Source organism: Penicillium riverlandense (assembly GCF_028828495.1).
Source record: "Penicillium riverlandense strain IBT 135883 chromosome Unknown utg000002l_segment0_segment0, whole genome shotgun sequence".
NCBI classification, from domain to species: Eukaryota; Fungi; Ascomycota; class Eurotiomycetes; order Eurotiales; family Aspergillaceae; genus Penicillium; species Penicillium riverlandense.
The window spans coordinates 2525092-2538092 of record NW_026643195.1 but is presented as its reverse complement, the minus strand read 5'-3'; the positions used below and the strand labels follow the sequence as shown (position 1 = coordinate 2538092).

Sequence of the window (13001 nt, the reverse complement as noted above, 5' to 3'; positions counted from 1 at the left end):
TCAATCTTAACATTAATTCCATAATGGCATTTCTCATGATCACTTCGTGAGATAGTAGGGATATGATTTATATACAATAATACAGGTCGAATCACTCTTCCGCCTCCTCTGGTAGGCTGCACGACAGATATGACCTGCAAAAGAGGGCCTAGTAAACTCTCGCGGCCCTTGCCAAGTATCACCACATCAGATGATCCCGTCAGACATCCTATCGTCTGGATTTGTCACGGACGTGCGTAGTCCACAGCATCCGAGGGCGCTAGGACCAGTCTCCCCGTACCAATGCCCTTTGCATCAGCCCCCAGGTCACGTCCAGAGGGCGTGCACATCAGGAATCTGATAATTATGGGTCGTGTTCCATTAGAGTCTAGATGCGGTGTCCCACAGGCACCGTTCACGAAGACTCGACCGGGTGAGATCGCAGCTTATCCATGATTGCATCCACCGCCTCCATATCACCCGCGTCTGCCTTATCACTCGGGTAGCCCTCTGGGAGATGCTTGACCAATTCGTTCATGCCAGGCTGGTAATTGCGCACTGCCGACGAAAGCGCATACACAGCCTTCTTGCGCGCAGCCGGGTTGGGGTCCGTAGTCGACATGTTCACGAGCGTAGGAATAACATTCAGCACGACGAGCTGTCACATAATCTGTCAATTATCCTCCATTCAAAAATAAACGATTCGGAGACCAGAAGTACATACCTTATCCTGCGCCTTCTCATTATTCTGCACCGCCGTCCCGACACACCAGGCGGCCATACGACGGATGTCCGCCTCCTCATGCTGCAGTAGTTGGGTCAAGGGGGACCACAGGCCCAGTGGCTCCAGATTGTTCGCATTGTCAATGGACTCGATCATTTGCTCGAAGTTGTCAAAGGCGATCAACTTGTTCTCCAGGTCGGAGTCGTCAGAGTGCAGCACCTCCATGGCGGCCTTCATCAGATCGGCCTCGGAGGGTCCGCCAAACAGAGCGTTGATCATGTCCGGGGTCAGGTTGCGCGCACTGGCGGGGGCATCGGGGGAGCCGTCTGCATTCTGGGAGTTTTGCACGCTCCATTTGAGGAGCTTGTTCATTTGGGGGTCCATTGTGTCGAGTCCGGGAGAGTCAAAACCAAAATGGTGGCGACTTGAAATAATGGGGAATTGTTGTTGGGGTAAGTGTCGAAGAAGAAAATAAATTTATACAGCTCCGCGGCGAGGTGGGATGTCTTAGGTAATGGATGGACGATTCGTGCGGCGCCCAGCGGGTTCTTTTCTGCCTGAGGCCGAAACTTAATGCCTCAGGCATCAATGCGCTCACCGACCTTCAGTCTAGACTGCCTTGATATCAGCCGAAATGGCGGTAACCAAAATGATTGCCAGACCGCAGATTGTCGGCTAGCTTGGTTGTCTCTGTGTGTTCTGGAGCCCAATTCCATCCACCCGCTGATTTTGACTCGTTTCTCCCGTTCAGCACTGGTGGAGCAGCTCTATTCATGGAAACACGTTGGCATTGCTGCCTGAGGCTACAATCCTCTATGCTGCGCCACATGCGTCAAAACAATGTTTGGGCAGGCAGACGGCCGATGGGGAGGAGTTTGTCAGATAACTAGGGCGAACGTCGGGGCCTAATTAAATCATGGATGGAGCCTCATAGAGGGTCCCTCTGGGTGGGTTGACCGTGGACACCTGGAGGTTGGCAGTGGGCGGCATACGTCAGCTCCCAGGGACGGTGGGAGGGACGAGAATAGGCTGCGAAGAAACATGATTAGTGCTGCCTTGAAAAATAGTACGGCCGTCACGATAGAAGAAACGATGGCAGAGTAATAGTAGGGAGGATGTATGTAGTATACGCAGGGCCTTGTAGTCGTGCCTAACTGTACTAACGAATCCTCGCGCACACACCCAACCCAACCAGCCATCTCTCCCCACTTTCTTCCCTCTTCCTCTCTCTCTCTCTTTCTTCCTCCCTTCTACTCTTCTTCCCATCAAATCCTCTCTCCCCCATTCCTCTATCTTCCTTCTCCATCTCGTTTAGTTCTCTACTTCAATCTTCACCATGGAAGGTAAGCTGCCCGCCCTTTGTTTGTTGTGGCCACCTCTCCCGTTCCCACTCTCGCTCCCACCATCATCCCACCCCCCTCCTCTCTCCGACCGGTCTCCCCTACTGTGGCCACCTCGGTCTTTCTGGCCGCCTGACATTGCGACCCTTGGCTAATGCATTTCAACTCCAACAGAGGAAGTCGCTGCTCTCGTTATCGACAATGGGTACGTGATGGATTTGAATCCGCTGTTTTAGGGGGCTCGTCGCCAACCCGGTCGCGCTGCCCCCCTCTCACCCGCCACCTACCCCCGGCACTTGAGATTCATCTCAATGCCATCGCTACGCCTCAGATGGGAACTCGTACTGATGAATTGCTTCCAGTTCGGGTATGTGCAAGGCCGGTTTCGCCGGTGACGACGCACCACGAGCTGTCTTCCGTAAGTCCAAGACCCCACAGCCTGATCCTTTCCCACCCCCTCCTCCTTGCTAGGGTCGCCATCCCACCAACCCTTGCGTCGGATATCATTCCCCACTTGCACGATTTACTGACATGCAATAGCGTCCATTGTCGGTCGCCCCCGTCATCATGGGTAAATTCTTCACCTTCCTGCCATTTTGGGGCCCAGCGAGCGAAAGCTGACATGGCTGTAGTATCATGATTGGCATGGGTCAGAAGGACTCGTACGTCGGTGATGAGGCACAGTCGAAGCGTGGTATTCTCACGCTCCGCTACCCCATCGAGCACGGTGTCGTCACCAACTGGGATGACATGGAGAAGATCTGGCACCACACCTTCTACAACGAGCTCCGTGTCGCCCCCGAGGAGCACCCCATCCTGTTGACCGAAGCTCCCATCAACCCCAAGTCCAACCGCGAGAAGATGACCCAGATCGTGTTCGAGACCTTCAACGCGCCCGCCTTCTACGTTTCCATCCAGGCCGTGCTGTCCCTGTACGCCTCCGGTCGTACCACCGGTATCGTGCTCGACTCTGGTGACGGTGTTACCCACGTGGTCCCCATCTACGAGGGTTTCTCGCTGCCGCATGCCATCTCGCGTGTCGACATGGCCGGTCGTGACCTGACGGACTACCTGATGAAGATCCTGGCGGAGCGTGGCTACAGCTTCTCTACCACCGCCGAGCGTGAAATCGTCCGTGACATCAAGGAGAAGCTCTGCTACGTCGCCCTTGACTTCGAGCAGGAGATCCAGACCTCCTCGCAGAGCTCCGCCCTGGAGAAGTCCTACGAGCTGCCCGACGGCCAGGTCATCACCATTGGCAACGAGCGCTTCCGTGCTCCTGAGGCTCTGTTCCAGCCCAACGTCCTGGGTCTGGAGAGCGGCGGTATCCACGTCACCACTTTCAACTCCATCATGAAGTGTGACGTTGATGTCCGTAAGGATCTGTACGGCAACATCGTCATGGTAGGGATCTTTCTTTCTCCCATTTTGAGGAGGTTTGTTGCTGACATGAATTCTAGTCTGGTGGTACCACCATGTACCCCGGTATCTCCGACCGTATGCAGAAGGAGATCACCGCGCTGGCTCCGTCGTCGATGAAGGTCAAGATCATCGCTCCCCCCGAGCGCAAGTACTCCGTCTGGATTGGTGGTTCCATCCTGGCCTCGCTGTCGACCTTCCAGCAGATGTGGATCTCCAAGCAGGAGTACGACGAGAGCGGTCCCTCGATCGTGCACCGCAAGTGCTTCTAAGGTGAACACCTCGGCTAGAATATCAAAACATGTAGATACTGACGGATCCCAGCTCGTGCGCTTTGCTACTCGTCTTCGCTCGTACGTTCCTGGTGTATCAAAAGGCCGGATGGAGGCACTGGTGGATTGCAAGCGTTGTTGGATTGGACTCGCATTCTCAAGCGGATAGCCTGAAAATGGAATCTCGATTTTTAGTGGAATAGAGTCGGTCGTTTTCTCTCTCTCTGCGATTTTTCGGTCCGCGAGTCCCTCGCCCTTTTTTCTTATCTTGTCGCTCCCTTGTGCTTTTTTTCCAAATGTTTTTGTTTTTCACAAAATCAATCGCCGGCCCCAAGGGGAGGAACAATCTGGCGGTAGTGACAACGGTGTAGGTGCGATGTACATGGAGTCCGGTCGTGTTCCTTCTCTATTCTAGCCTTACCTTGAATTGTATCTCCGACCAAATTGCCTGGATTCAGCATGTTAGCGCCTTCTTTTGCAGTGGTTGTGCCTGGTAGTCAAGTCGGGTCCATTTCGAGCAGGTCAAGTAGAGATATATATATCCAGAAAGGATTTCATGACACAGCTTGTAGGCGATGCATATCAGAGTTGGTTGTCTTTGGTAACCTCAACAAAATTATCCCTAAGAAGATGCGTACCTTTTTCTACTACCGCACAACGCTGGGTGACGGTAACTGGCGTCCAAGGTACATACGACTCTGTTGACTGACAGTGACCAATCAGATTGAGGGAACTCTCGGCATGTGGAGGGACGAACTACTGACATCCCCGGTCTAGCCTCCGCTGCCCTTCATTTCATTCCCTGAGTATCTGAGCCTCCATGGATGAACCTGCCAGTACATCGAGTGCAAAGCGGAAACGGCTGAGCTATGCGTGCAACTATTGTCGCGAGAAGAAGACTCGCTGCGATGAAGAACAGCCGTGCCGCAATTGTCGGGTCGCAGGCGTTGAGTGCATCACCACAGATAAAAGACGACACGGTGCGCCGGTTGAGCATCGAAGGCGACATGATCTTCCCAGTGCACCCCAGTTTGGTGCCTTAGCACAATCCCAAAGTTGGAACCACGTCACAACTAGATCGGCGCCGCAACGGGGACAAAGAACACTGAGAACTCCAGAGTCACATTCCTCTTCTATTCCCCCTCCTTCGGGTCAAGATCGACCGCGTTTGTGGTCGCAATGCTGGGGTCCGGAAGGATGGAAAACGGGCCGGCTCCCGATGATGCCTCGTTTTGTGGGATCCAGTACGTTGGAGTTTATGACGGAATGGCTTGACATGGCCTTTTATCGTCTCAAGGGTCCGAAAACACATGCCCTTGCTCCAGTGGCCAATCGAAATTTTGCGACATTTATATCTGCTCAAGCGCCGGAATTACCTACATCGGAGACAAGGCAGGCCTGTCTTGATAATTATTGGAATACCCTGCATCAAATATTCCCTTTTCTCGACCGCGACACATTGGAGCCAATCTGCAATGCAGACCCGCACAACCCGCAAGATATATCCATGCATCATGTTTCAGATGCACCTATCCAGGCTCTCAGATATCTCATAGTGACCTCTGGCTTGTTGACCATGCCTGCGAGCGAAGCCTCTAGGGTGATGATTTCATCATACATCAGCTACTGCAATTCGTTATTGGGACATATTGTTGCCTCTTGCCGCCTAGAATCGGTGCAAGCTATTCTGCTCTTTGTGATCGTGCTTCGCAACTGTGATAAGATCGCATGGGCATGGGACATCCTCACAATGGGTGTTTCCATGGCCCAGTCCATTGGAATCAATCAGACCAAGTCTTCTCAATCCAGTGCCACGGGATGCGAAGGGCCAGAATACCGGACCTGGTGGTGCATGTATGTTTTCGAGAAATTTCTCGCTCTTGAAACCTCTCGTCCTTCAACCATATGGGATCGTCAACTATCTGAGACTATGGCGTCTTCGGTTCAGGTCGATTCGGAAGGTGGACCAGAACACCAGTTCCGAAACGTGTTAATTAGCTTGGCAAACATGCTACACGAGATGCAGGAGCGCTCTGCTAGAGCGTGGCGCCGCGAAGAGTCGTTGCTGCAGTCAGTAGAGCAGGCGATCGAGGACAAGCTCCAAACTGGTGGTGAATTAATCCTCTTGCTTGCTAGCTGGCAGGATAGCTTGCCCGCTGCGTATAGGTATGCTTGTCTTGAAATTACTTTACTCTTTGCTACAGTTGACTGATCTTGTTCATAGGCCCGGATCTACTCCTACACTCCAATTTAGCAATGGACCCCAGTTTGCATTTCTTTCGTTCTATTACAACCTCGGGTGGGTTTCTACTCTCTTAATTTTGAGGGGCCCACTGACTTCCTATTACTAGGGTCATTCTTGTCAATCGATCTACTCTTCTCGTCCCCAAAGAGGAGCTACATACTATGGTCAACAAATACGCTGCAGGAAAGCCATGGCAGCAGAGCCTTTTGTCTGGGCCTGCAGCGGTTGCTGAAGCTGCTCGCCAAATGGTAAAACTATTCGTTTCACTAGAGGACTCTGGAACGCCGAATTACCTCAACACGATGGCGTCCCCGCTGGCTGCAGTATACGCATTGGCAGTGCACATCTTTCGAGAACACCGCTCGTTGCTAATCCGATCTGACTTTGAGGTGGGTTGTGTTTTCCTGGATATTGCACCAACTACTAACTCCTTGGTATCAGCTAATGAAGGCTGCTATGCAAATCACGAAAGATCATTACCACAAGCATGGCATGGCAGAGAACATTGATGATATTCTATTTGACTTGGTACAATACAGTTCTCAGTGTCTTGAGACACCGCCGATACCGCCCGACCTTGCGAGTTTAGGTGCAACACGTCCAGCTCTGAGCGAGTTGTTCATGGATGATGAACCAAATGCTATGTCGCTCAGTTCACCGTGGGGCCCATCGGCTCTTGATTGGGCAGGATGGGATTTGAATGATTCAAGCCATTTGTTCTAACATAGTGAATGAATGATAAATTGAATATTTATTTGGAGTCTTCAACATGGTGATCTGGATCTAGTTTACGCTCACATATCCTCCAACAGTATTTCATGCCATCTGCTCGAGATAAGGAATACCCGTGAGCTTAAATCCTCGCTCTGAAAGTCGAACCTCTTGACGAGGCTTGTAACGCTGGTACGGATCAGGCTCCCCATTTCTGGTGACAGGCAGATCAACTACATGCATCGCGTTCGGCCAGTGAGTTGTCATTTTGGTTTCCTCAAAGGCCATCTTCTTGACCTGCAGCTGCTCCTTGGTCGCATCCTCTACCGGCATGTAGCAAGTGTACACGCAAAAGCGCGGCTGGGACGTCTCGGAAGACAGGTTATAGTGGGGAGTGCGTGAGTCCCCTAGCTTGGTATCAGTAACTACCCAATGTCATTCAAGATAAAAGATCCTTACAGAGAAGCAGGTCACCAGGCTCTGCCTCGACCTTGATCCACTGGCAACCTTTGTCTTTCAACCATTTCAGGCCGGCTTCAGTAAACCCGAACCACTCCTTTGTCCTATTGTCTTTCGTTAATATGAAGTCAATTTAAAAAAGGTCGTAAAACTCACCAAGACCACACCCTCTCCTCATCCTTGAAAACCTCATGAAATTCCTCTGACAACAAGTGCGCTCCCTTGCAGACGATCAACCCGCCATCTTTGGGTCCATTTGGAAGCAAATTCACCAACCCCTGCAAGCAACGGAAACCTGGCTTCTCGGGGTCTTGGTCCTGATGGGGCCATGGGTTATTGGGCTTGATGTCGGTACGGTTTGGAAATCCAATATTGACTGAGTCAAACGAAACGATCAGATCTTCGGTGTCGTAGACCTTTTCAAAAGCCTTGATAACCTCCGGCTCCTGTCGTACGGCCCATGCAAACGACTCGTGTGAGACTGCGTACCCCAAGCACATTCCTTTCTCGTTGATTTCGGGGAGGTGATCTTTGTGGATAGTTGAAGGATCATCTCTTTTGAAGCCAAGGTTGCTGTTACACAGCTTAGTATCGATCTGTATTTTAATCAGGTAAGAGATGGCTTACAAGCCTTCCAGCCACTCATAGATATCGTCCGCATATTTCAGTGCCCGATCACGAGGAACAGCGCCTTTGATCACGGCATAACCATTCTGAAGGAGGTCGTCACGGAAGTCACCGTAGTGCACACTTGTGCCCTCGGAGAACAGTCTTCCAGACGAAGCTGAGAGTCGGGTAGAGGTCGCGGTGTCCGTAGTTGTAGCCATCTCGGTAAATTTCTCGTGGAAACGGTTCCCTTCGCTTGAAACGATCGCTTTGTGGATTTATTCAATCGACCTTGAACAATCGTTTTTATAACGAAGTTTCAATGTTTGTAGAAGTTATGGACTACCTCTCGGTTCGGTTCAGGTGGCTTTCCGGTTCGGTTTAATTAAAGCGACCCGGCCCGGCTGGCACATGATCAGATGTATTGATGACCACGGCATCCTAGAGAAAATATGCGCATTTTCCCTTTTTTTTTTTAATTGGTTGTGGTCTTCCAGTTACCTCGACACTTTTGCTACCGTTCTCTGTCGCATTTCACCGGCGCAGCCCAATGCCCACATTCCGATATGTAGTCCATGTCTCTATACCGAGATGCCCGGCCGTGGTGGTTGGAGAAACTTGGTAATAACAGCGTCACTCAGGATAGTCAAAGTTCCGCTTCAACCAAAAAGTAAGAGGACAAGTGATTCATTATTACATAGGGTCTAAGTCTTGTCGACTACAGGATAAAAATATTGAACCCCAACCATCTCAATCAAATTGGGCGTTTAAGAATTAGCGCCTCTCACCGCTTGATCTGTTCAGCATGTCAAAAGACAGTCTCTGGATGCAGCTGTTGAGGAGCTTGAGCTTGTGGAGTGCAGAGGCAGGCTTTCACTTTACCAGCTATCTCGTATTCTCTCGAAAGATCGCTCGCTTATTAGTTAGGGAGAATAGCTGGCTTCATTTTGATTTCTGCAGGCCCAAGAGACAGCTCCTAGCAATTTACAAATGGCCAGATACTAGGAGAATTCAGAAACCCGAGCCCCATTCCATAGGCCATGTATTAAGGCGCTTGGAGGGTTCGCCATAACGCGCCAAATTACACCGCAAATATGCCCCCCATACGTCCTCCACATTCATATGAACCCCAAATGATAATTGACAACATCACCACAAAACTGCACAGAAAAGTACATCACTGCGCCTTGTCATTGTCATCGCACCATCTCTGAACGAATTTTCGTATCCGAGGTCCCACAAAGAACATTGGAATGGCAAGAAGGGCCAGTACACCACAGATAACCGCCTCAACGATCATCGTTTTGCCATATCCAAGAGTAGCAATAGTAGGCAGAGTGGCGTAGCTCAACCCAAAGGAGATTAAGCCTCGGCCAGCGCAGATAACAACTAAGAAAGGAGCAGCGCGGAAAGGAAAGCTGTCGACGGCATACGTAATTCCGACGATATTTGCACCCAGGAAGGCGAAGTAACTGGCATTATAACCAATGACAATGGATGCCACACTCCATTTTTCTGGATTTGCGGCGGCCTGCCCGTATATGAGAGCACAGATCACACCGACAATAGCCGGGATTGCCAAGACGGGTAGTCGATACTCTGGTTTGTAGAGGCCACCATTATAACGACGGCTCAGCGTCCCGATAACCCAATCAGAGCCATAACCTAGAAGCGGAAGGAAGATCAGGCAGTCAACAAGTTGTCCAGCTTGGACGTATCCAAGTGCATTGAAGGAAAAGCTGTAAGGCGGAGTCATGAGGATTCTTGCGAATGTAGAAGCCTGGAAAACATAGACACCAAGGTTGGCACCGTTCAGCAGCAGGAGCCAGAGTGTCGTTGGCACAAGGAATCCCTGGAGAACATGTTTGTAGAATGTCGGGATATCACGCAGCCGAGGACGGAGGACGACGGGCTTGAGGTCATCGCGCCAGCGGCGAGGTTCGTATTGTTCAACGCCGCCCTCAGTGCCATGGGGACAGAGGGTTTTTGTGTCTGGAAGCGGCTCGCCTCGCATAGCCTCTTCGGATCGCTCGAAATGCGACTCGGTGACGAACACCACCGATAGAACAAAGATCAATGCGTTCATGATGTTGAAAAAGCCGTACCACCATCTCCAACCCCAGGCAGAAACCATGTAAGTTGAGACAACAAAGAACACCCCAGAGGCGATATTCTGCAGAAAGATAAACCAAGCAATTTTGCGACCGCGTTCATGTAAGAAATGGATTTCCTGCACAATCATGGGCGACAGAGCTTCGCTCTGTCCGGCGGCCAGACTCATGATATTGCGGCCAGCGATATGACTTGTCAGGCTTGTCGAGCACTGGCACCAGATTCCAGCGCAAATGAGAAGCAGCATCGATGCGAGGAATACCGGTCGGCGGCCCAGTGTGAACGCCCAGGGCATTGCGATGAGATTTCCGATGCCCATAAATAAAGTGGGATAGGTCATTAGATCGTTGGCTCGAGCTTCTTGTCCGGGGTAAGATGCTTCCACGATGGTGAAGATGGACCCCAGGCCCGATGCCAGTACGACGGCTGTGCAGCTGTATGCCGATATCAAGCTCAATAAGATCCATTTGCGCCATGGCGGAAGGTTCAAAGGGTCTTGCTTTCTGTCAAAAATTGAAGTGACTTGTAGCGGTCGGGCTGAAACGAACCTCTAGGATCTGCCGAGGGAGTTGGGATAAGGACCACTTCGTTGCCCCTGAAGAGCTCGACATTTCCACCCGTTTCCTTTGAGAATGTTTGATCATCATGAGTAGTCTCGACGTGAGCTATGCCTCCCTTGTCCATGGTGGGCGAGGAATGGCTGCGATAAGAAAGAGAAACCAGGGCAGCAGTATAGTTACATGGGAACCGCTGATCCTGACGATTTCCCCATTTTTATATAGTTTTCAGCGTTCGCCTATCAGCACCAGTGCAAAAGCAAACGCTTCGATTTACCCCATGTTCTGTGGAGTGCATCTCCGCATTTCACGCCAACGGGGGAGTTTCCCTCCGGCACGACGCCCACATGGCCGAGCCGAACCGGAGCGACCCCTTCCAGCCGGAACGAGCGCAAATAACATACATGCACTATTTTATGTGACAGCCATGCTCAATATTCACGAGTTTCGAGGAAAAGGTCTTCAGCTTTCTTATCATTTTCAGCCATGCCAGTCGAGTTCAACGTTGATGTACCCTGGGAGGCGCTCAAGGAGCCAGAGCATGGCCATGGCGGGTACCAAGGTCTCAATCCACACACTGAACTACTGTCAAAAGGCAGCTCTACCGCACCTGGACGACGCATTCTGTCCTGTGATATCCTCGTCGAGCATGATGTTGCCATTGCAGTGCGAGATGGCTGCACCTTGTATGCAGACATATATCGACCTCATACAGCTCCCGCAAAAGACATCCCAGCCATTCTGTGCTGGAGTCCCTTCGGCAAAAAATTCAATGGCATCGACTCACTGAAACTCATGACACCTTGGAATCTGGGGATCCCGGAGGGCACCTTGAGCGGCTTGGAAAAGTTCGAAGCGCCCGACCCCGCCGAGTACGTGGAGCATGGATACGCCATTGTGAATGCTGACTCCCGCGGCGCATTTGACTCCGAGGGGCGCATGGCAATCATGGGGACTCAAGAGGCGGAAGATGGATACGATGTGATTGAGTGGATCGCAAAGCAGCCTTGGTGCAGTGGTAATGTTGGCATGGCCGGGAATTCTCACCTGGCTATTGTCCAATGGTTTATCGCAGCATTGCAGCCACCGTCTCTGAAGGCCATTGCACCCTGGGAGGGCTGCGGCGACTTGTATCGGGAGCAGTTCGCGCGCGGGGGTATCTATGGTGGCGACCTCTTCGATCATCTTATCACGAAGTATATGTTGCGAGGTCGGCATGGCATGGAGAGCTTCCGGAAGATGTTTGAACAGCAACCAAAGGCAAACGACTGGTGGAACGACAAGCGAGCGGACATGACCAAGATTAATATCCCCACATACATCACTGGCACTTGGACCAACACCATGCATGGCATGGGAGCGATCCGAGGCTGGATGGAAGTCACCTCGCCTAACAAATGGCTCCGCTGGCATCCCTACCAGGAGTGGTATGATATTTGGGGCAACCAGGAGGCCCGATCCGAGCTTGTTTCTTTCTTCGATCGGTACTTGAAAGGCATCGAAAATGGCTGGGAGTCAACTCCGCGTGTCCGAATGGCGATCCTGCGGTACGGAGAGAAGGAACCTCTTGCGAATATTGTGGAAACGGACTTCCCGCCGTCGCGCACGCAATATCGAAAGGCATACTTGACTGCGGATGGAGGTCTGACACTGGATCAGCCGACCCCAGCACCGGAAACAGCTGTATCATACAACTCACAAGACCCGGACGCTGGGGCGACGTTCAAGTATACCTTCTCTAAGACCACGCGGGTTATGGGAATGCCCAAAGCAGTGTTGTACATGCGCTGTGAGGACCTCGATGACATGGATGTCTTCCTTGTGTTGGAGAAGCTTTCCGTTTCCGGAGAGAAACTGTTGAACTTCAACATACCTTGGGATAACCTCCCTGTGAAGACAATTGCCAATATCCCAGAGGAGGAGCGCTCCGAGGTCATCCTCTACCAGGGTCCTACTGGGATTCTGCGCGCGTCAAATCGTGAGATTGATGCTTCCCGATCTATGCATCCAAACTGGCCCTTTTACACGCACGCCAAGGAAGAAAAGGTCCAGCCTGGAACGGTGGTGCGACTGGAGATCGGAATCTGGGGTATGGGCGTGGAGTACGAGGCAGGAGAATCTCTGCAGTTGAGGATTAGCGGTCGGTACCAGGGGATCTCCAAGTTTGGGACAGATCACACCCTGAATCGGGGATTACACTGGGTGCATCTCGGGGGTCAGTATGATAGCCATCTTGTACTGCCGTTTGTTTGATGTCAGCCCTTGAGCTAGGTACCGTTAGTTGGAAAAATATGGTTGAAGCAAGACTTTCAAACATTCAAAACCACTCTTATCTTCCAGTGCTTAACGCATCACATCACTTCTTTCCATCATCCTAGGAACTCAAGTAGGGAGCCAGGCGGTTAGCATGGGAGCAAGGCGAAGAGCCAGAAGCACGAACGGAACTTACGAGGCTGGCTGGGAGTGAATCAACGGGGTGAGCGATCAACCCCAGAGCCAATCACTACCTGAGGCGGCAGGTATACTGTCACCAACATTGCGATGCGCAAGTCCTCTTAAAAAAAGAAGTTGGTATAT

At 51.5% G+C, this 13001-nt stretch overlaps 6 protein-coding genes across 6 annotated transcripts; 3 read left to right on the top strand and 3 right to left on the bottom strand.

Moving 5' to 3' along the window:
- Nucleotides 1–394: 394 nt before the first annotated feature.
- On the bottom strand, nucleotides 395–1087 carry fes1 (Hsp70 nucleotide exchange factor FES1; the record flags this gene model as incomplete). The annotated part of the gene is made up of 2 exons (XM_057194755.1): nucleotides 395–637; nucleotides 704–1087. The coding sequence occupies 2 exons, from the start codon at nucleotides 1085–1087 to the stop codon at nucleotides 395–397; spliced, it is 627 nt and encodes a 208-aa protein (XP_057056110.1).
- A 952-nt stretch (nucleotides 1088–2039) lies between these two features.
- On the top strand, nucleotides 2040–3734 carry act1 (actin; the record flags this gene model as incomplete). Its single annotated transcript, XM_057194754.1, has 6 exons — nucleotides 2040–2046; nucleotides 2218–2248; nucleotides 2406–2461; nucleotides 2584–2614; nucleotides 2676–3447; nucleotides 3504–3734. 6 exons carry the CDS (start codon nucleotides 2040–2042, stop codon nucleotides 3732–3734), a joined length of 1128 nt encoding a protein of 375 aa, XP_057056109.1.
- Nucleotides 3735–4554: 820 nt separating this feature from the next.
- Nucleotides 4555–6702, top strand: N7474_003338 (uncharacterized protein; the record flags this gene model as incomplete). The annotated part of the gene is made up of 4 exons (XM_057194753.1): nucleotides 4555–5900; nucleotides 5959–6033; nucleotides 6086–6368; nucleotides 6421–6702. The coding sequence occupies 4 exons, from the start codon at nucleotides 4555–4557 to the stop codon at nucleotides 6700–6702; spliced, it is 1986 nt and encodes a 661-aa protein (XP_057056108.1).
- A 93-nt stretch (nucleotides 6703–6795) lies between these two features.
- On the bottom strand, nucleotides 6796–7976 carry N7474_003337 (uncharacterized protein; the record flags this gene model as incomplete). Its single annotated transcript, XM_057194752.1, has 4 exons — nucleotides 6796–7097; nucleotides 7150–7253; nucleotides 7306–7722; nucleotides 7777–7976. The coding sequence occupies 4 exons, from the start codon at nucleotides 7974–7976 to the stop codon at nucleotides 6796–6798; spliced, it is 1023 nt and encodes a 340-aa protein (XP_057056107.1).
- A 956-nt stretch (nucleotides 7977–8932) lies between these two features.
- Nucleotides 8933–10551, bottom strand: N7474_003336 (uncharacterized protein; the record flags this gene model as incomplete). The annotated part of the gene is made up of 2 exons (XM_057194751.1): nucleotides 8933–10362; nucleotides 10416–10551. The coding sequence occupies 2 exons, from the start codon at nucleotides 10549–10551 to the stop codon at nucleotides 8933–8935; spliced, it is 1566 nt and encodes a 521-aa protein (XP_057056106.1).
- Nucleotides 10552–10910: 359 nt separating this feature from the next.
- On the top strand, nucleotides 10911–12677 carry N7474_003335 (CocE/NonD family hydrolase; the record flags this gene model as incomplete). The annotated part of the gene is made up of 1 exon (XM_057194750.1): nucleotides 10911–12677. The coding sequence occupies one exon, from the start codon at nucleotides 10911–10913 to the stop codon at nucleotides 12675–12677; it is 1767 nt and encodes a 588-aa protein (XP_057056105.1).
- Between the last annotated feature and the right edge of the window lie 324 nt (nucleotides 12678–13001).